The 21815-nt window shown below is 52.3% G+C and overlaps 1 protein-coding gene across 4 annotated transcripts; it reads left to right on the forward strand.

The window, feature by feature from the left end:
- Positions 1-363: 363 nt before the first annotated feature.
- Positions 364-21712, forward strand: TPM4 (tropomyosin 4). 4 transcript variants are annotated; one of them, XM_011221745.3, is made up of 9 exons: positions 364-523; positions 6236-6361; positions 10715-10848; positions 12676-12793; positions 13270-13340; positions 14297-14372; positions 15979-16041; positions 16127-16196; positions 20260-21712. In XM_011221745.3, the coding sequence occupies exons 1-9, from the start codon at positions 410-412 to the stop codon at positions 20340-20342; spliced, it is 855 nt and encodes a 284-aa protein (XP_011220047.2). In that variant the 5' UTR covers positions 364-409; the 3' UTR covers positions 20343-21712. The 4 variants fall into 4 exon arrangements, with proteins under 4 accessions (XP_011220047.2, XP_019652551.1, XP_034513865.1 ...); XM_019796992.2 differs by lacking the exon at positions 20260-21712 and adding an exon at positions 17226-17344 and having other exon boundaries at positions 410-523; XM_034657974.1 differs by lacking the exons at positions 364-523; positions 6236-6361; positions 20260-21712 and adding exons at positions 6618-6900; positions 17226-17308.
- Positions 21713-21815: the final 103 nt, after the last annotated feature.

Below are 21815 nucleotides of genomic sequence, written 5' to 3' on the forward strand. Positions count from 1 at the left end.
CGCTCCCCAGCACTGACGGGGAAATTGAGGCCGGCCGATAGGCCACCAGGGTCCTCCTGAGCCAGCGCTGTGCCCGCACGCCCACAAGGGACCTGTGTCACCAGGTTAAAAATGGAAACGGGTCGGGCTTTTTCTTTCTTTCTTTTTTTTTTTTCCTTTGAGAAAATCCTAGGCCCAAATAAGGCGAGGGCTGCGGGGCGGCCGGTGAGCTGGCCAAGTCCTCCTGAGCAAGCGAGTGGCGGCTGGCCCGGCGGCCTGGGCTTGGGCCTCCTCCAGGTCTCGCCCGGCAGCGGGGCGGCGCGCCCCGGAGCCTATAAGGGCCTCGCCCCTGCCTGGCTGCTCACTTGGCCCGGCCCGCAGCGCAGCCCCCTCCGCAGAGCCCTCGGTGCCCGCACCCCAGTGCCCAGCCATGGAGGCCATCAAGAAGAAGATGCAGATGCTGAAGCTGGACAAGGAGAACGCCATGGACCGGGCGGAGCAGGCCGAGTCGGACAAGAAAGCCGCGGAGGAGAAGTGCAAGCAGGTGAGGGGCCGTCCACCGGGCTGGGGCCAGCTGCCCAGTGCCCTGTCTGGGCGGCTGCTCCTGGCGGGGAGGCCGGGCTCTGCGACCCAAGGTGGGGGTCTCAGGAAGCTCGGTACCTGAGGTCAGGGCAGGGGCAGGGGTGGTGCTGTCTGGCTGAGAGTGAGGGGACCATTGTCTTTCCAGGGTGCCTGAGCTGGGAGAGAGAGGCCACTCTACCCCAGGAGGGCTAGGGCGAGCAAAGCGAGAGAGAGAGAGAGAGAGAGAGAGGCAGGGCGCCGTGCTCGGGCAAGGGAGGGGTGTTTGTGCGTGCGGGATAGGTGTGCAAGCTGGAGCGTGTGTAGGTGTGTGGGGATGAGAGGATGTAAGAGATGGGGTGGTTGTTTGATGCCGTGTGTGAGAGTGTATTTGTGTGTTTGGGCATTTCTGTGTGCGCACAGGTGGTATGGTGTGTATGTGTGTGTGTGGGGGGGCTGGAGAGAGCATGGGAGGGTAAAAGCGTCTGTGACAGTGAGTGTGTGCAGACCAAGGCACAAGTGTGTGGTTGTTGGGAAGTGGGGGTGAAAAGAGTCTGGCTGTGTTCGTGAGTCTGCGAGGGCGTGGGTGGTGGTATCGCTGTGGGCTTGTGTGTAGCGGGGAGAGGCTGGCTGTGTGTGCGTGTGCTCGTGCCAAAGCTGACATGACAGTAATGGAATGTATGTGTGTCAGGGTAAGCATGTGTGTGTCAAGGTGACTGTACTTGTATTGGCGTGTGTGAGCTTGTTGGGCGATTGTTTCTGTCAGACTGTGTGTGTGTGTGTGTGTACATTAGCGTCCAGGTGAGGGTGGCAGCACCCAGCTACGTGTGTGTGTGTGTGTGTGCTCGTGTCTGTAGTAGTCAGGGTGGCCGTGTGGAGCTGTGTGTGAGTGTGGGTCACCCTGTCCCCATGTCAGGACAGACCCAGGTGTGACTGTGCAGGAAGGGTGGCCGAGTGTGGGTGTGTGGTGGGGGCAACTGAGTGAGAGTCAGGACTGGGGTAGTTGGAGATTTGGGGGTAAACCTTAGGATCTCAGTGCATCTCTGTGAATCTCAGGTGTCCCCGCCGTCCCTGCGGGGAGCCCAGAGGGAGAGGTGGGGGTGCCAGTGGCAGGCAGAGGCCTTGACCTAGAGCTCTAGAGATGAGTTTGGCAGAAGGCTCTGGCGGTAGGGTGCACCAGGGGGCTGACGCGGCTAGTGGGCGGAGGCCTGGGCTGGGCAGTCCCAAGGCCATGGTTTGGAGCACAGCAGAAGTCAGCTGTCTGGGCCTGGGTGGCTAGATCAGCCAGTGGGAGGAGGGAAGGGGGTGCTGCTCTTTTCGTAGCACCCTGACCCCCACGAGGACTCATCTGCACCCTGAGGTTAACCACCCAGCCCTCAGGATTATTGGGGTCTCAGATAAGCCCGTAGAGCTGCCCAGGATGGAGACACCGCATGCCTAGCCCTGCCCAGCCCATACGCCAGGCCAGCTTGGAAGGTAAAAAGGACAGGCTCTGAACTCAGACTGGCTCTGTTCACAGCTGGGTCACTGAGCGCTGTGGAGCAAAGGCCTTCACCGGTCTGTGCCTCAGTGGCCCCATGTTTGAGATAGGAAGGTGACAGCAGTGCTTCCCGCACGGCCGTGGAAGGATTAGAGGTGACTGCAGGTGGAGCCCTTGCCCTGGTGCCTGACACAGAGTAAGCACTCAATTAATGCAGGATTATTTCCTGCCCTGCCCTACACTCTACTTCCCCTGTGGGCCTCCCCATCCCCCAGCATCCCGGGGCTTCCCTAAGAGCCTGTGACACATTCTTGGAGGCCAGCCCCACCCCAGCACTCCCTGCCACACTCCCTTCCTCCTTCCTCCTTGGCAAACACAGACACCCATCTTGTGCTGGCCCTGAGCTGCCCACTTCCACCCATTATTTAGCCCTTGCCACGAGAGGCTCAGCTAGGGATTTGGAGAAAAGCAAGTGTATGGCTCTAATTTTCACTAAGGTGTGAGTGACTGATACAGCATCATCTCCCAAGGTAGACACAAATTCAAAAAGGAAGGCTTCTCAAAGCCTTCACTTCTGCCAGCTATATGGCCAAAAAGGCAGGGAGAGGTTTTCTGGCCTCCAGCTGGATTTCCACTCTGTTCTTGTTTTTCCATGAAGCCACCCACTGAAGTGGCCTTGTGCTTGAACCAGGCCGGATCTTCTTCTAACTTTGACTCAGAACACATTGCTGCCCCTCAGTGTTCTTATCTGAGACATGGGGGCATGGGCTACCTTCCGATGGCCAGGCGTGGAACACAAGATTCCAGAGGCCCAAAGCAGAGGCCACGCTCCCACGGGGCCAATGGCCTGTCCCACCTGAATATGGAGGCAGGAGGCAATGAGGGACTTGACTTAACTGGAGTGTCTTGCACTTCAGGAGGCCCGAGTGTGGGTCCTGGGGTCAGCCTGCCCCTTAGAGACCCTGCAGCAAAGTCTTGATTCTAGGCCCTGTTTGTCCAGTTGGGAACAGGACCAGGAGGCCCAGCCCTCCTGCTTCCTGCAGGCTCCCCTCCCAGGGCAGTGACATCCGCCACAACTGGCCTTTGACCCCACATCCTGCCTCAGCCCTGTCCTAAGGCCCCATTTACAGGGACCAAGGTGTGCGGTCCATGACCTTCCCAGCCGTTTTACAGGCAGGGAAGCTGAGGCCCAGAGGAGGGAGTGACTTGTCAGAGACCGTCCAGAGCCAGGGCAAGACTACCCTCCCTGGCAAGGTGCCATACACACCAGCACACACTTTGTGCTTAGAAATTGGGCAGAGGGAAGGGAACCCACTTCGTGTCAGTCTTACTGATTTTTCCTACCTGGCTTCAACCACTGAAGGGTTTGGGGTGTGTCATTGATTTGTCTGCAAACTTCCCCTGGACTTCCTTGGACTTCCCAGCCCCATGCTGAGTGATGCTGGGGTTCTGCTCAGAGTGACCTCAGCTTAGCCCAGCTCTGGAGGAGCCCAGGCTGGGAAAGACAGAGCCAGATGCAGAGAAAGGCTCCCTGCCTCAGCAGTCAGGGCTGGCCCGGGGGAGGGACAGGGACTGGGGGGGGGGCAAGGGGGCGGTGAGGCTCTGCCCAGAACGGCAGGGCGGGCTTCCCAGGGGGAGGGGGCATTGGTGCTGGGTGTGGAAGGTCAGTGAGAAGCGCAACCTAGAAGTCAAGAGAACCAGCTTTGGAATCAGTCCGATGAGGGTTCAAATCCCCTGTCTGTACGGCCTGGGGCAAGTCCCTTCCTCATGCTAGGACTCAGTTTACCCTGCTGTGACATGCAGCTTCAGTGAGACAGTACGTATCATGTTCCTGGCACTTTCTAAATGCTTCATAGCCCCCGACCCACATGATCCCAGTCCCCACCCCTTGTTGTGCAAACCTTGCTGGAAAATGTCATGAAAAACACAACCACCTTTACACCTGGATGAGCCCAAAGCTGCAGAACTTGCTCTCACTCTGTCATGTTAAGAGAGTGCTGTGCTGGGCACATAGTTGGCACCTAATAAATGCTGCACCCCACAGATCCTTCCAGAAGGCAGTCAGGTGAAAGCTGGGTCATACTGACCTGTCTTTAAGGAAATTGGCTCATTTTGTCCATCAAGGCAGAAGTTTCACAGCAGTTGCTGGGGCACTCAGAGACCACCACGACAAGGCTTCCATTTTGCAGATGAGAAGACTGAGGCCAGAAAAGGGGACAGGGATCATACGGCTGGGATTTGGAGCCAGGCATCTAGGCTTATTGCCTGAAGGTCAAGATCAGGCCCTGTGGAGCCTGACATAGGCCTGAGCTCCTCACCCTTCTCCTCCTCTGAGCCCCTACTCCCCTCCCCATTCCCTAGTTCAGCAGTAGGACACTCAGTGGCCTTGAAGACAGGACAGGAGGCCTTTTAAGAATTTGCACAGGGGATACCTGGGTGGCACAGTCAGTTAAGCATCAGACTCTTGGTTTTGTTCTCAGGTCTCAGACTCAGGTTGTGTTCTCAGGGTCCTGAGATCGGGCCCCACATCGGGCTCTGGGCTCAGCATGGAACCCATCTGGAATACTCTCTCTTTTTTCCCTACCCCTGCCGCTTGTGCGTTCTCTCTTGCTCTCTCTCAAATAAATAAATAGATCTCAAAAAAAAAAAAAAAAAGAATTTGCACAGGCACACAAACACACACACAGAAAGCATCTGGCACATTTCACACATCATCTCAGGGGTGAGTGTGTAACCCAGATCAGATTCAGAGCTTGACCTAGAAGCCCCATCAGCTTTTATAACATACCTTCTTTGGGAAGTTTGAAAAAAGAGGGAAGTCAGAAAGGGACACAGGAAAGCAGGCCTGGCCTAAAGGGCCTGTTCAGAAGTGGGTTCAAATCCTGTGCTGGGTGACCTGGAGAAAGTCACTCCACCTCTCTGGGCTTCCTGCTGGGAAAAGGAAGCAGGAGGATGAAGCAGGGCCCAGGGAGGGCTGCTTGCCCACCCTGGGAGCATGGACTGGACCAGGGGGTCAAACTACCAGAGACAGAAGTCAGATCAAAGCATGAGCCAGACTGACCACCACAGACCAGAATTTGGGGCAGGGGAGGGAGGTGCAGCCTGGAGGTGATAGAGAAGGCTTCCTGAACTGACTCTTGACTGGTGTGGTGGAGGTGATGGAGATGGAGAGGTGAAGGGGTCTGTGGTTTGTATCCCATAGATCTGAGCTTTTCAAGCTGGGAGGGCCAAGACAGGGGCAAGGCTCCCAGGATAAACAAAGAGAACTGAAAACTTAGGGAACGTGGGGGACATTTTTATTAAAATGAACCTAAGCCAGATGTGCAGTAATTTTAAAGATTTAACCTTAGCCTTCAAAGAAAGTGGTCTTTGAGGGGGATCTCTCTTCTAGCCAAAACCCCCAAGTACAGGAGTGGGGTGGGCCTGAGCCTTTCAACCTTTCAGAGTTTTTTGTTTTTGAGAGCGAGAGAGAGCGCGCATGGGGCAGGGGTGGGGGCAAGGGGCAGAGGTACAGGGAGAGAGAGAATCTTAAACGGGCTCCACACCCAGCGCCAGCCGGACTAGGGGTTCCATCTCACCATCCTGAGTTCCTGACCCCGAGATCATGACCTGAGCCAAAATCAAGAATCTGAGGCTTAACCCACTGAGCCCCCCGCCAGGTGCCCCAACCTTTCAGAGTATTTTGTGGGAAAGTCGAAGAACCACTGTCTTGGTCAATGGGGAGCCATGGCAGTTCTAGGCAGGAGGAAGGCAAACATACATTTAGAAAGTTTCTCTGGGTGCCAGTGTAGGAGGCAGAACTAGAGAGGGACAGGCTGGGGTTTGGAGGATGACTTGGGCCCAGAGTATGAGACTCCTATTTCAGCTTAACTCGGGATCACCAACAGTCCGCACCCCTGAAACTGGGATGCAAAACTGAACGTGTGTTTCTGGAAAGTATGTCGGGAACTTGTTTCCCAAAAGCTGTAATCGATTCTGAAAGGGTATCCAGGACACCCCAAAAGATAAGCACACACAGCTGGTCCCAAGAGATGAGAAGAAGGTGAAAATCGTATTAACAGGTAGCATTTGACCGGTGCACAGTATCGTTATCCCTGTTTTGCAGATGAGGCAACTGAGGCCCAGGGAGACAGAAGAGGGCTCTTGTGAATGTGGGAGACGCCCCTGCGCCACGGGTACGTGGCCCCCAGGCTGACACGTCCCCCCATCTGTCCCCAGGTGGAAGAGGAGCTGACGCACCTCCAGAAGAAGCTGAAGGGGACGGAGGATGAGCTGGACAAATACTCCGAGAACCTGAAAGACGCCCAGGAAAAGCTGGAGCTGACGGAGAAGAAAGCCTCCGACGTACGTGCGCAGTAATGGGGGCGCCCGCGGCTGGGCCAGGCGGGAGCCCCGGGGCCGGGTGGGCGGGCAGCGCCGGAGGAAGAGGAGGAGGAAGAGGAGAAGGCGGTGCCTCCCGGCGCTTTCTCCAAATAAGTCCCGAAAAGGGGCACTTTCCAGCAGCTGTGGCCAGCGGTGCCGACGTCAGGCCCTCCCCCAGCGGTGCTGACGTCGGCGGCCGGGCCGGGTGACCTCATCGCCCCGACGGCGGCCGGGCCGGGGGCGGGGAGAGGCGGGGGCGGCCCCGGCGCAGGCAAAGGCTCGGGGGCCGGGGCGCGGCTGGTGCAGCTTTCGCTAGAGCGGAGCCGAGCCCTAGCCGAGCGCCCGCCGCTGCCCGCCGCCCGCTGCGTGCGCCTCCGCGCCACCGAGCCATGGCCGGCCTCAACTCCCTGGAGGCGGTGAAACGCAAGATCCAGGCCCTGCAGCAGCAGGCGGACGAGGCGGAGGACCGCGCTCAGGGCCTGCAGCGGGAGCTGGACGGCGAGCGCGAGCGGCGCGAGAAAGTGAGAGCCCGCGCCCTGGCCCCGCGCCCCGGCATCCCCCTGCCCAGCGCGCGCTCCTTTCTCCCCTTCTCCCGGCGCCGCCCGCTTCCCGCGCTCCCCGCCCGCCCGCCCGCGGCGGCGGCTACCCGGTTCCCCCCCGGCTCCCCATTAGCCCGCCTTCGCGCCCTCTGGGCCTGGGGGCTCCCAGATCGCGGACCCGCACCCCCCTCCCCTGGGCGGGCTGCTGAGACACCCTTTCTCCGCGGTCAGCCTGGGACGGGGGAGGGGGCCCCGCATCCGGATCGGGCGTGGCCCACGGAGCGGGTAATGGGGGGATGGGGTCGAGGTGGATGCACGATCCTGGAGTGGGGAGGGGGTTGTGGGGGGCGCCGCATTGCTGTCTGACTCCGGGCTGGCGCCGGGGTCCTGGGCGGGGCTGGGGGGGGTTACCGGCGACTGGACCCTGGAGCGGGAAGTGAGAGTGGAAACATTGAGCTTCCATTGTCTGGGGTTGGACTGGCCGACACGGACTCGGGGAGGGCGGGGGCGTCGCACTTTCTCCCCTCTTACGCGGCTTCCCGGCTCCTGCTGAACTTTCCCAGCTGTTCCCAGGGGCGCGGCGGCAACGTGTCTGTTCCTGGCGGGGGGCGGAAGTTCAGCCCGGAGCCGACGGCCTTTCCCTCCCCAGCTGGTCCCTGCGGGAAGGACCGCCGGGCGACCGCCGCGGGACCCCGCCTTTCTCCAAAAGAACTTAGGAATGTTAGCTCGGGACCCTGGACCCAAGATGGTCTGGTGTGCCTCAGCTCCATGCTGCGGGGCCTGAGGACAGATAATGGGGCCGATGGAGGAGGGCCCTCTTAGCCTCCCTTCGGTCCTCGTACTGCCCTCGGGACAGGACGGATGATGGCAAACTCCTGGGGCTGCGGAGAGATCGGATTCCAATGCCATCTCATACCACTTGGTACTTAACCCCTAGGAGCGTGTCTCCCCATCTGTAAAGCAGACCCCCTACGATAGCTGGGAGGGTCCGGGGAGTAGTGGCACATGGTAGGTGCTCAATTCCTGGGCTGTTTTTCCTCCACTCCCTGTCACCTCAGAAGAGCTCACAGTCTAATGGGCGTGAGGGGTACAAATAAGGGTGGATAGCATTGAAGAGGGGTTCAGTGTCCTTTCTGTTGGAGCAGGACAGGGGAGCAGCCCCCCCCCCTCCCCCGGTGTGGCAGGCTTCAAAATGTGGAGCATTTATTATCATAGAATAAGAGTTTGCTGGGAGAAGAGCCTTAGGTGTGCAAGAAAGTTGGGGGAGAGAGTGGAAGCCCAGGGTCCGGGAGAGCTGGAGTGTTGAGGCTGAGGAGGGGGGACCCCAGAAGCGGAAAAGATGCCCTGGGTGTTGACAAGTCTGGAGAAGAGCCCCACCCTGCCCCAGTGTTGGCCTGAGTGGAAGCGTTGGGTCCTGTCAGGGTTGCTCTGGCGAGAAGAGGCCTCCGAAACCTGGTGCAAGCCTCAAACAGTAGCTGGTTTGGCCTCTTTCACACAAGGAACCGGCAGAACCCTCCCTCTGATCTCATCCCAAGTCATCTCGCTGGAGGACAATTACTTCGGCTTAAAAATGGCCCTCAGCCTCGAGCCAAGACTTAGGAATAGGACAGTCCAGTTGGGACGAAAGATGTTTTTGGAAAGTTGCGGACTTCTTCAAAAGTTTGCTTTTCAAAGCATGTTCCTCTTGGTCAGGACCGGGAAGTCTGAAAAAAGTACTTGGGCAAAGGAACTGAGCCCAGAGGGGGGAAAAAAAAAAAACCTTTCTCAGTCTCTTGTGGAGAAAGCCAAGAGCCGGCGTGTGGCAGACTTCTGGGTCTGCCTCCCGACAGCTGGTTTCGTTTAGATTTTTGTGTGATTAACCGACATCTTCCTGTTCCTTTGCCACATGTATCTAGCAAGCCTCTTTTACCTTATAAGGGAAATCCTTTGTAGAGTATAGAAGCTTTGATTGCAGGAAGGGGTGGAGCCCAAAAGGACTAGCAGTGACTAGCAGTTTTTCAAAAATACATATATATGTAAGCACGTATTTAATCGTGTGCATCAGCGTTCTTTCAATTCCAGGCAGTTGAAAATGTGCCAAAAGCGTGGTTATCAGGATTCCAAATTCCCCACAGAAGGAAAGGCTCGCTTTCATTTTTTAAAGACAACTCATGAAGAAAGCAAGCAGTTTTGTATGATCTTAAAAATCAGTACCTTGACTGCTAATGGGGATGGGGTTTCTTTGGTGGGAGGGTTGATGAAAATGTTCCAGAATTAGGTAGTGGTGTTGGTTATGCAGTTTTGCTAATTACTAATAACTGTTGGGGGGAAAAAAATCAATTCTTGCCCCCGGTGCTGAAGGAGTTAAAATTCATGTTATTAAAAAGAATAAAAGGCACCCACTCATTGGAAGGAGTGGGTGAATTTCTTAAAATAGTTCTTTGGTGGTTTTAATGTAGTCTCCAAATTGGTGTTTCAGAGGAAGTTGCGATGAAACACCTGTGGGAGTTTTCCTTCCACCTACTACTAAGACCCTGGAGCTGAGCACAGTTTCCCGAGTCTCTGTGTTTTTCAGCATCTCTGGCTTCATTCTTTTACTCCTTTTTTTTTTTTTTAAATAAAAATTGCTGTATAAATTCAGGGGGCAGGGGAGGGATTGGTTTCCTACTAATTTTTATGGCCTTCCCCCATTCAGAGATTGTCTTGATAGGAAGGAACCTGTGTAGCTTTACGCGTCTTCCCTCCATTGAGTTAAATTTCACCAAGTCTTCAGTATTTCTTGCTGAGGGCGGCCGGTCTCGAAGCCCCCACAGGACTCTTTGCGGGGTACAGATCCAGCCAGAGAAGAGCCCTGGGCTGGGGTTCCTGAGGCCGTTTTTCTCGACAGTTCTGTGAGACTGAGCGGAACTAGTGCCCCGAGCTGGACCTCTCTGTTTCCCCGTTGTAAAAATACCGGAGGATTAAATGAGGTGAAATCATGGGACTTCCCACATGCCAGGTGCAGGGCCACACCCTCAGTTACAGCCTTCACGGGGCTGGGGCTGGCATGGGGAGGCTCAGAGCAGTGAAGCAGCCTGCCCAGTGCCACATGGCTGCAAATTGGCAAAACAGGGATTCTGACCGAGCGCTTTTTGAGCCCAGAGTTCTGCTTTTACGTATGCGGCTGCAGGACCTTCCTTGTAAGTGCAAATACCTTGAAAAGCCAGTATCACCGTTCTGACATCCCTTCCATGCCTGTGACCAAGTTTTCTTTTCTTTCCTTACTTAGATTAGATCTTTTTGTCCCATCCTCTCTGGCCCAGACTTAGTTCAGGGTGGTGTTCTGATGGCCCTGCCCCCTCCCCCACGTGTGGCCGACATTTAACTGAGGCTTCCATACTCTTAGTTTCTTACCATTGAGGTGACTGGGAGCAGAGCTTTTTAAATGCCCTGGTGAGCCAGGGCACGGGTGGCCTTACTCTCTAGGAATCCCAGAAAGGCCAGCATGGTCTTCTCCCAGCATGCGGTGCGCTTGTCACTCTTCCGTGTTGACTTGACTGCCTGCCCTCTTCTGAGATACACACCTTTGTCCTCCAGTGGTGGATGTTCCCGGGCGTTTTGGGGGGAAGATCATATGGAAAATTCATGTTCTCCAGATGAGAGCGTGAAATCCTTACTGCCTGCATTCCTGGGTGGGCTTTGTCGGGCGGGGGTTGGGGGGAAGCGTGTTAACCAGGGGAAGAACGTCATGTGAGTTGGGGATGCTGGGCTGGCCTTTCACTTCTTAACCCGGCTGGCCTTTCACTTCTTAACCCGGCTGCACCTCTGACCTCCCCAGGCCGAGGGAGATGTGGCAGCTCTCAATCGACGCATCCAGCTTGTTGAGGAGGAGCTGGACAGGGCTCAGGAGCGACTGGCCACAGCCCTGCAGAAGCTGGAGGAGGCAGAAAAGGCGGCCGACGAGAGTGAGAGGTAAGGCTGCTTCTCAGAAGCGGGTTTGCACCAGTTTGCAGAGCCACTGTGCGTCTCACTGGTGTTCTCACAATACCAAGTCCCAGGGTGATGGGAGAGGGGACGGGAGATGAAAACTTGGAGTGGGCCATCTGCACGGACGATCGTTAAGCCTGCTGTCAGGCAGGGACCACTGTATGTCAGGGACACTCGCAGACCAGCGCCATCAGTATACTTGCGACTGCCCGCGCTCCTCACCTTGGTGGCACGCCCTCTGCATTTGGGCCTCCAGCGGGATCCGCCGTCCTCCAGAGTAGGATAATTCATGCCTTGGTGCAGGCTATGGAGGACTGAGGGCAGATTGTGTCATTCCCAGAAGCAGCCGTCTCTGTGTGGTGGTAAATGGGCTCCTTGTGCGGTGGTGGTGTGGGCCGGGCCAGTGGTCATTGTGTATCTTCCCCACGATCACACCAGGATTCTCATTTCACCCATCCACCACGGCTTCCTGGTATAAAGCCCTCCAAAGGATTAATTTCTGATTGTGCTGTTATGACATCAAGAACCAGCCAGGGAATCTTGGAGATTGACTTTGTCGGTTGCCCATGCGGGAAATTTCTTCCCGTGCAGTGTAGGACAGCCTGTGCCAGGCGAGGGTACACAGCCCAGCAGAGGCTTCCCGGTCAGCCACCAGGGAGTGGGAAGGATCCAGTCACACGTTGCTCATGGCTGTGCCTGGGGCCTGGATTAGCTGCTGCCCATGTTCCCGGCCAGATGTCTCACTTCCAGGACCTCACCAAACCCAGAGAGCCCAGGAAGGCCCCTCACTTCTCTGTGTCATATCACCAGAGGCCTTTGGTGACGCCCTTGGTGAAAGACTGCTAGTTTTCATAGAAAGGATTCTCTACTTGGGAACTAAAGGATCTAGATTGAAGTCCGCACACTTCACATTGGGCAGGTCGTTTGGATCTCTCCAGTGCTGCAAAGGTTTCCTTGGCTTGCTCGTGGGCTGAGGTTAAGGCTTTGCACAGATGTGAAGGTGTCTTGACAGTGAGCTAGTAAAGCCAGTGATATATTTATTAAACAACAAGGCGTGTATGGTCCTCCGCTCCGGGCAGGCATGACACACGTACGCTATCCTGGGTTGGCCTCTCTGGAGATATCTGGGCTTACCTGGTGCATTCTGAGCAGTGCAGGCCAGAGGGAGCCAGCTGCGTTGTAGCTATCCAGCCGTCCCCCGGGCACTGTCCTTTCCAAACTGGACGTATCCACTTCGGTTCGGCTCCTCCTCACCCTTCACCTTGTGGGTACCTGCCTGTTTCCTGGTCTTCCCACGGCAGTCCCTTCACCTTTCTGGTTTCCAGTCCCTCCTCTTTCTGAAACCCTCCTGTGGTTCCTCTTCTGGAAAGCCTCCCGTGACACATGCACATGTCCTCCCCCAGTGCCATAGAATTCATCATTCCCACAGCCGGGCCAGCCCACACCTCCATCACACTGTGGTAACTGTTAGTGTATAAGTACTTCTTGTTACTAGTTAGCAAGAGGCCGTATAGGATGGGAGCCTGGACCCTGGAGCCCGATCGCCAGGGTTTGAATCCCGGCTCTGCCACTTACGAGCTACGCAACCTTGAGCAAGTTACTTGGCCTCTCTATGCTTCCGTTTCTTCCTCTGTAAGGTGGGGATGGTGTAGCTCATGGGATAGTAGGCAAAGGGGAAGTGAAAGAGAACCGCTCCACAGTTTCCTCTTTGGAGCGCGGTTCTTGGAGAGGAGTTTGGCTGAGCAGACATGTGGAGGTGTACGATGAGCCGTAACCCGTGTGTGGAGATCATGACGACGTTGCTCCTTGCAGAGGAATGAAGGTGATAGAAAACCGGGCCATGAAAGATGAGGAGAAGATGGAGATTCAGGAAATGCAGCTCAAAGAGGCCAAGCACATCGCTGAGGAGGCCGACCGCAAGTACGAGGAGGTGAGTGGGGCTGGCAGAGGGCAGCAGCAGGAAGTGGGGAGGAAATGGCTCTGTGATAGGGAGAGTCCTGGGGCCGCCTAAAGGAAGCTCTTGGTTAGTTCAGCTGGCCTTCTGCATCCACATCTGTTCTTCCAGAGACAGCCGCTTGGCTAGGAATCCGTATCTTCCACAACGCCAGTAAGGCCTGGGGAATTCTGTGACACTTGTCTAACTTAGCAGGGAGACCAGTTGATCAGATCACTTTTTGTCCCCCAGCTGGGTGTTCTGGCTAAAATTGGGCATCATGGGTCTTCAGACCACGAAAGCGCAGTTGCTCTTCCGGTCTCCGTGGTTGGCTTCCCATCCCGTCTGCCTCATTCCTGGGGCCCACGTCCTTGCAGATGGTCTGGGCAACGCCTTGCCGTCCACAAGGGTGGTGGGGAGGCATCCTGCTAGACGTGGTTGTTGGGGTCTTAATCGATCTTTTCCGTCTGCAGGTGGCTCGTAAATTGGTCATCCTGGAGGGTGAGCTGGAGAGGGCGGAGGAGCGCGCCGAGGTGTCTGAGCTGTGAGTGGCAGAGCGGGACTGCGAGGGGGGCCCAGCTCGGCCCCTGGGCAGAGCGGGGCCGGGGGGGAGTTGGTTGTGTGGACAATTGACCCTGACTCTCTGAGGCCTCTGCTCGAGTGGATGGGCATCTGGGACTCCTAGCTCAGCCCTCCCTCCTTGCCTCCATGGCTGACAGAGTGTCTTTTTGTTCTGACTGCCCTGGGAAGCACTGCCTACGTGTTCCAAGGTGTTGGAACAATACAGAGGTATTGGGAAATGGAAGTGAGACAGGCAATAGCAGAGAAGCCCGGAAGTCCCATTTTCCTGGAGAGGAAATCTCGGGAGGCTGAGCCTTCTCAAGAGAATGCTTACCTGGGGAAGGCAGGCTTCCCTGTCAGCGTTTCTGCCCTGTTCTTGATGGCATTGTCTGCCCGTGACACATTCCTGGGTTTGGAGCAGGGGGAGAGGTGAGACGCTTGACCACAGTCCCCGAGCTCTGAACAAACAAAAAGCCTCTCCCCTCGGCCTCGGGTGAGGAATCCAGCTCCAAGGAGCATCGCGTGGTGCTGAGAGAGAGGATTCAGTTTCGCAGATCCGTTCAGAGCTTGCCTCCTGGAGCGTCCGGTGCACACTGATTGCCGTCTCCCAACCTCCCGCGCTCCATTTCATTCTTACACCTTCCGGAGGCAGCCTCATCCATCCTAGATTTCACAAGTCCCTGTTGCCTCACCCTTGGCGGGAGCCCAGGAGTGCTTTACGAACCTTCCAAATACTGCTTGGCCTGCAGCACCTTTGCCAGGAGTGATAGGGTCTGGATAAGTGCACAGCGCTGCAGCTCAGAGAGAAGCCGTTAACATTTTTCCCCTGCATTCCTTCTGGGGGCCCTAGGCAGCGTGGATTCCTCTTTTTGAAAGCTTTCAGGGGAATTGCCTGCTCTAAGGGGGGATAGGACATCAAATTCCTTTGTCTTTGCACAGAAAATGTGGTGACCTAGAAGAAGAACTCAAGAATGTCACTAACAATCTGAAGTCACTCGAGGCTGCATCTGAAAAGGTTGGTGGTTGGCTTGCGCTGGTGGTTTGCTGGGCTTTCTTTTCTCCCTCCACGGTGCACGAGAATATATGCCAGGGTATTCGGGATCTGAGCTGTATTGGCTACCAGTGGGTTTGGTGCCCAGCAGCAAGGTTTTTCCCCCACAAAAAGAGATGTCTGGTGGCTAGATTTCCTTCTTCCATGGGGTCTTTGCACCGTCTTTTATCTCCGCCTTCGATGAGAGTGGAGAGGGAATATGAGATTCGTACCTGGTCAGGCTCCTCTTAGGGAGATCTGAGCATAACTGTATACAGAGCCTCACGCTCAGAGGAATCCCCTGGATCCTCCAGAAACACACTCTAGGAGGTCGAGCAGCAGATAGGAGAGGCGCAGTTGGGCTTTTTAGGTTGAGATGGTACCCGAAGCAGTCATTGCCGGAGAGAACCACATAGGAACAACGTACACACTCTTCCGTGGCCTGCCCTGTGAATTCGCCATCCTCCACGCTTCCTCACTCTCCCTGCCGCCTCCTACCTTGCAGCTGCATTGAACATCTCGGTTAGGGGTTTCTTGGCTTTATAGCCCCATGTGCTGCTTTTCCTATCATGATGGTGGATCACATTTGCCATAATTAATGACATGCCTTCCTTGCTAGATTGTAAGTTTTAAGGACAGGGTCTGTATCTGTCTTGTTTAGAGCTATGTCATTAGTATTAACAGGGATACGAGGATATTTTGAAGAGCAAACGTAGCTCCTGTGTGCACGCCAAGTTAGCTCCCGTGGGCCATGCCAGATGCTGTCCTGGGCCTTGGGGGTACATGTTACAGTGATAATATGGCTTCTGCTCTGCGAGGGCTCAGGGTGTAGTTGAGTAGAAGAGACTGATCCAATGATAAAGTGCTTCGAGACGTTCAACAGAGGAGCCTTGGAAAGTTGGGGAATGAGGAAGTGATGTTGAAAAGGGCTGTAAAGCGCAGTGAAGGCCAGGAGCTCGAATTCCAGAGTCAGGTTCTAGCCAGTCATGGTGTGGTCGCTTCATGGCCGTGTGACCCTAGACAAACTACGTAACCTCTCTGTGACTGTTCTACTCATCTGTAAAATGGGACTGAGGATATCTGGCAACCTAGCGGGCAGCTGTAGGGGTTAGCGGATACCAATGTGAGTTGAACCTTGCAAGACAAAAATCCTTCATGACGGGTAGTCATGGGGAAAGGAACATCATCCCATGCTGGGGGGGTGAGGTGGGGGGCTAAGGCTGGGAGACTGGAGCGTTCACAGAACATGTTTGGGAAAGTCGGTGGGAAGTGGGGTCGGAAACATCTATCAGGCCAACTGTGGAGGGCTCCCCGTGCCATGTATCTCCATGCAGCCCTCTGCTCCGTCTTCTTCACAGTTCCATCTCTAGTTATCCCACCCAGGCCTTCAGCTCAGTCGCACCCCAGAGGGCTCTCCTACACATTCTCTTGAGTTGTGTGCACGTTGCCTCTACCTGGGAGGGTGCTGTCTCCACTTTGTTTCTTGGGCATGTTTGTAGTGCTTCAAGCACATGCTTTTCTCCAAGGAACGGAGAGCCCACGTTCTTCTATGCTTTTTTTTTTTTAAGTACTGTTTTGGTTTCTCCCACAGTATTCTGAAAAGGAGGATAAATATGAAGAAGAAATCAAACTTCTGTCCGACAAACTGAAGGAGGTGAGCGTGATCACAGCCAGCTCATTCAGGTTTCTCTCGCGGCTGGTCTCGAAGCAATCATAGTGACTCCTTTCTTTTCTTCTAGGCTGAGACCCGTGCTGAATTTGCAGAGAGAACAGTTGCAAAACTGGAAAAGACAATTGATGACCTGGAAGGTACGAAACTACATCTGATTCCGTTTGCTCTGCCTCCCCCTTCGCGACAATCTGCGGACAGGTGGGAGGAGTCTGTGGAAGGGCTGAGTTGGGCTTCGTTCACCCTAGGAAAGTCAAGTGCGGAGCGAGGGCACATCTGGAGGGCTGGGGCACTGGAACAGGACAGCGCAAGTCCCATGCAGACCTGGGTTGCCATTTTTCAAGAAGTGAAAGCTCTCTGCTTAATTGGCTGCACATGTGAATACAGAGACCCAAATGTGGCTGATTTTGTTTTAAAAGTCTTTAGAATTTCCTTCAATTTACTCATTCCTGAGAGACGCCTTGCATTTTTAAAATGCCTTACATTTTTACAGAAGCTCTCTCCCAGAGAGCTCAGAGCTTATCACAATACGAGAAAATGGAAATACAGAGAATGTAGAGACTGAATAAAGACTCTAGTCTGCAAGTCTGGTGCCCACATATCCCAGAATCTCTTGAAGAGTTCCAACTTGGAAAGAAAAAAAAAAAAAAAAAAGAATTCTGTCCCATGTTCTTCATAAAGTAACTGGGAAATTCTAGCATCTCGGGAGTCAAACAAAATCTGAAACTGTCTCACCCAGAAAGGGTGCCAAACTTGTTCCTCAGACCGTGTGTCCCAGTGTTTGGTTTGGGAGGTGAGGTTTCCATATAAGGGAAAATACCCCATTCCAGAGTATAACCTTTGGACTGGGTGACATCACTGAAAGTCCGAAATAGCTGGGGCGGGAGATTGAGGGTAGAAGCTGTGTTCCATTTCTGGTCCCCCTTCTTTTAAAGGTTCATTATGGCTAACCCCCAGAGAGTTTCAAACCACTGAGAAACCATTCCATTGATCTTTTGCTTCCTCGTTTATTTTACATAGGACACAACTTTCTTCTAGTTCATGCTTTGTTTTCTCACTTTTTTTTTCTTCCTCTCATTGTTCATGTGTGGCACTCCATTCCGACCCTCACGTTCTGTTCCCTGTACCTCTTCTCCTGAACTCTCTCCCTGGGGACCTCCGCCCTCTAGACGAGCTCTACGCTCAGAAGCTCAAGTACAAAGCTATCAGCGAGGAACTGGACCATGCTCTCAACGACATGACCTCTCTCTAAGAGGGAGCTGGGGCGCCGCCCTCTGTCCTAGCAATACCGAAGTTGGCCTTCTCACTGTGGTGCCTACACTTCCCGTGGGCTTCTAGAAGCTCATTTCCTGCCTCCTGGTTTGGTCTTTCAAGCCTTCCTCTGCTGTGTCTGTGGCTGTGTGACCGAAATAAAGACAGGCACTCCTCGTGCCCAGGCCCTCATTTTCATTTTCTTCACTTGCCGCTTTTGAGCCGTAGCTGTTGATGCCCTTGCCTGTGGCTACAACAGAAAGTGGGTGGTTCAGATGAAGAGCTCATTTCAAAAGGAAAATGATGCTCACATGATTCTTTCTGCCTATATGAAAACAAAAGCCAATTTGGCATGAGCTCTCAAATATGTGCGAGCTAACTATATCTGCATGCCAATAGCAGTTTTTCCTTAAATAGAAATTGTTTTTGAATGGAGACTCATCCAGCCTCTTAAGCAGCTTGTGAGAGTCAGCAGAACTTGCAAAAACTGGCAGGCTTGTGTCTAAAAGAGGCTCCTCCTGAATGGGGTTTGACCTACGGATTCAAAAAGCGGCAATGGCATTCTGGTCTCCTTATGCTTCCTTTTCGCGTTTGTTTTCTCTGTGTTATACTCTGAGAGTGGTGTCCGGGGTTCCCTGTGTCTTCACTGTTCATGGAACATCTGCCCAGCCCTCGGTCCCAGGAGGAAGCTTGCCAGTGAGCCTCACTCTATCCCCTGCCCTTAGAAAACAACTACACAAGGGATGAAAGCGCATTGCATCAGCATGGAAAGGGGGTGGGAGTTGCTGGAAAGCCAGACAGAGAGAGATGATTCATTCCTGAGTTCCAAAGTTGCCTGAGACATTAACCTCTATCTCCTCATACTTGATTTAACTCGAATCAGGAACCTTGCTTTGCTGAGAACTCTTAAAGTTAGCCTGTGGGCATTAAGAGGTCATATAGTGACCAAAACCTCATAGATTTTTCCACAAGAATCCAAATTTTAAATATTCTATCCACTTCTCCCCTGCACCCCACCACCACCACCATAAATTATCCCAGAAACACTGCCCTGTTGATGTCCGCGCATGTCTTCTAGACTGCCCCTTGAACCTGGGAGTAGCAGGAAGATCTCCAGTTAGAGGCACAATTTTTTGTCACCATAGCTTATTATTCCTCATCCTATAATTTTATTCAGGTGGGAACCTCTGTCCCAGTTCTTTATATTCATTCCTCCAAAATCCACCTCCCTTAAACTATTCACACCCTTTCACCCTCTCCCTGGTTTCCTATCATCCACCCCGAACTTTTGCAGAAACCACTCCCCTCACACACTTCTATACTGAATGACCGTGGAAAGGTTAGGCTATGAAGGGGTGGGTGTTTTTTTTTGTTTGTTCACTCTATATATTTGTTCCTGGGATTTTTCCAGATGTAGGTGGCCTCCACCCTTTGAAATAACTGCAACCCTGCTTATTCAGTCATTCTACTTAACTAAGCACCTAAGTGGAACTTCCTTTCCGGAGGTTTGGGCTATGGACATTTCCTACCACCTGTTGACGGTCTGTGGGCCTGTCACACTTCTCGAGGGCAATTGATAACTTTAGGGAGAGGTTTTATCTCAGATCTAATACAAAGTAGATGCCAGGGAATCCAAGTGGCAAGGTGACTGAGATCAGGATTTGTGGTGGGGAGACCTGGGTTTGAATCTCAGCCCTGCCATTTTTTTTTTTTTAGCTGTGGGCCCTTGAACAAGCTGCTTAGCTTTTCTGCAAAACAAAAGTGGTGGCTCCGTGAGTGAGGATTAGGTGAGACCACGGAGAAACTGGCTCACACGGAGTGGGCACTGTCCATCCACATTAGTCAGGCCCAGGTCACTCACTGTTCTTTTCTCTGACTGAATCTGCCCCGATCATAGCAACTTGATGTTTTTAAGTGCCTCATGAGATGAAAGGTTCAGCAGTTCTAGTTGAAAGACTGCCGTCTTTGCATTTCTTTTTCTTTCTAAAAATTTCCAAACTGATCCTATCACAGTTTATGAGGCATTTTGCTTTCCTCCAGTATTTTAATGATTCTTGGCCTAGTGTCTTATCGGCCATCACTCATTGCAAACCAGTTCTGTCTTGATCGCTGTCGTGCCTAGCTCTAAATGGCATCTTACTTTTTCAGTTTTTGAAAAAGTTATCAGCTCAGGCACTTAGTAACTCACCTGTAGTCTGACTTAGATTTTCAGTTATGCTGCATTTATCTGGGGTTTGACTACATGGCTGTGGACACACAGACACAGTAACACAATTATGCCTGGAATTCAATGGCTGTTCCCAAAGCCTCCAAAGGAAAAATGGGTTTCAGGATTATAATTTCCTACCAAAGGCTAGTTAACTGGCAGTAGGGGGGAAATGTACTGTTTCCCATACCTTGGACTGAACTCTTATGTTTGTGTAGCACCTCCCAAGTTCTGAAGCCCCTCTCGTTTGTTCCTTATGGTCATCCCCATGCCCCATATTGCTAGTGTTATCCTTGACAGATGGGGAAACTGAGAATTTAGCAAGGTTAAATGGCGTATTTCAGTGGCACAACTGGGGTTTTAAGTCCAGGTGTTCTAACTCTAGATTGCCAGATTTAACAGATGAAAACATAGGACACCCAGTTAAATTTGAATTTCAGATAGGCAATGAAAGATTTTTTGGCAAAAGTACATCTCATGCAACATTTGGGATATACCTGTCCTAAAAAAGTATTTGTTGTTTACTTGGAATTCAAATTTAATTGAAGACTGTATTTTACCTTGCAACCCTGCCTCCCATATTTGATACTTGATCTCTATTATTCCATGGTATTCTGCTATAATTAAAATGTAAAGTACTTTCTCTGCTATGACTTTCACTATGGTAGTTTATGGAGTTGAAAACTTTTTTTCCTGAACAAAGATGCTTATTAATTTATTTTTCCCCCACTCTTAATCCTCACCAGAAAAACTTGCCCAGGCCAAAGAAGAGAATGTGGGCTTACATCAGACACTGGATCAGACACTAAACGAACTTAACTGTATATAACCAAAACAGAAGAGTCTTGTTCCAACAGAAACTCCAGAGCTCCGTGTCTTTCTCTTCTCTTGTAAGAAGTTTCTTTTGCTATTGAATCTTCGCTTTGCTGGAAATGTCAAGCAAATTATGAATATATGACCAAATATTTTGTATCAGAGAAGCTTTGAGCACCAGTTAAATCTAATTCCTTCCTTTTTTCAAATGGCACCAGCTTTTTCAGCTCTATTTTTATCCTTAAGTTGCATTTATTCATAAGGTAGGCAGGGTATTTCATATTGAGCATACTCTCTTAAGACTGAGGGCATTTGGTTCCTGGGAGAATAGACAACCCTACATTTTTCGAAAACAACTCCAGTATCTAGTCATGGGTCAACTTAAAAGTTCAAAGAACATATAACCTTCTGGGCCACTGTTGGTCACATGACAGGTAGCCAGGTTAAAATATGGGTAGGGATTTTCCATGTAGAGCAAAAAAATAAAAAATAAAATGAAGCCAGGGGGAGGGGGCTGACTTTGTGGGAAGTCGTAAACCATAGACAGATTAGCCTAATCATCTTGGCTGTTTCCCACACTCCGCAATGCAGAACAAACCATCCTCTGGGCAGTCAGCATGAGAATGCTTGGGAAATAATCATAATAATTACTCCAATATTTTCTGGATAGATTCTTGATGTTAGGCTCTTCTACATGTTCCTTTCATTCTAAAGTTGTTCTCTGAGGAGCAGATAGCTTATTCCAGTGACCCATGCTTGTCTGCTCTGATCTGAGACCATCTCCTCAGCAGGAATGAATGTGGTAGAATTCAGTCTTATTCAGAGAAGTCCTATCAAGAAGACCACTAGCCATGAATAACTGAGCAGTTGTTAGCAAATATTGAGCAGAAGGGGCCTTTGACAGCAAAATATAGATAAAGTAATCGGCCTATAGCTTCATCTCCTTTATACTTCAGGGAATGGCAGACTGAAGACTTATTTATGTAGGACTTTTAATTCCTTCTTCAGGACCAAGTTAATAAAAGACCAAGAAACTCCTGATTAAACTGGATATGGAGTATTTTGTAGGCAGGGCTGCACATTTTGGCTTTGTTATATTTCTGCTTTCTTGGTTAACATCTCAGAGCTGAAACATTCCACATTCCCCAGCAATGTGGGGGCCAACTCAAGTTTACAATTCTGACAAAATCACCCTGCTTCTAGCTTATCCAAATCCTCTGCCCCTCACTCCTATTTATTAAGCATCACACTACCCGGAAGGTACACTAGCAAATTGTGCAATTGAATAAAACCCACACTTTTCATTTAGATTCTTGCAACTGTATCATATGTAATAGTATCACTTTTTCTACATTTTGGTCAAATAAATTTTTACATAAACTGTAATTTGTGTGAACCTCAGAATGTGTTTGGGGGGATACCGAAGGTACTCTGGTTCAATGAACGCTGATGGGATGGGAGGGAAAGATAACGGTGCCAAGATCATTAA

Source organism: Ailuropoda melanoleuca, chromosome 4, assembly GCF_002007445.2.
Source record: "Ailuropoda melanoleuca isolate Jingjing chromosome 4, ASM200744v2, whole genome shotgun sequence".
Taxonomy (NCBI): Eukaryota; Metazoa; Chordata; class Mammalia; order Carnivora; family Ursidae; genus Ailuropoda; species Ailuropoda melanoleuca.

Excerpts from the sequence above, each read along its gene's own strand:
- TPM4 (XM_011221745.3), top strand. The coding sequence starts at position 410 with ATGGAGGCCATCAAGAAGAAGATGCAGATGCTGAAGCTGGACAAGGAG. Across the intron at positions 6,362-10,714 it reads CGGAGAAGAAAGCCTCCGAC|GCCGAGGGAGATGTGGCAGC; the intron begins GTACGTGCGCAG and ends TGACCTCCCCAG. Across the intron at positions 14,373-15,978 it reads TCGAGGCTGCATCTGAAAAG|TATTCTGAAAAGGAGGATAA; the intron begins GTTGGTGGTTGG and ends TTTCTCCCACAG.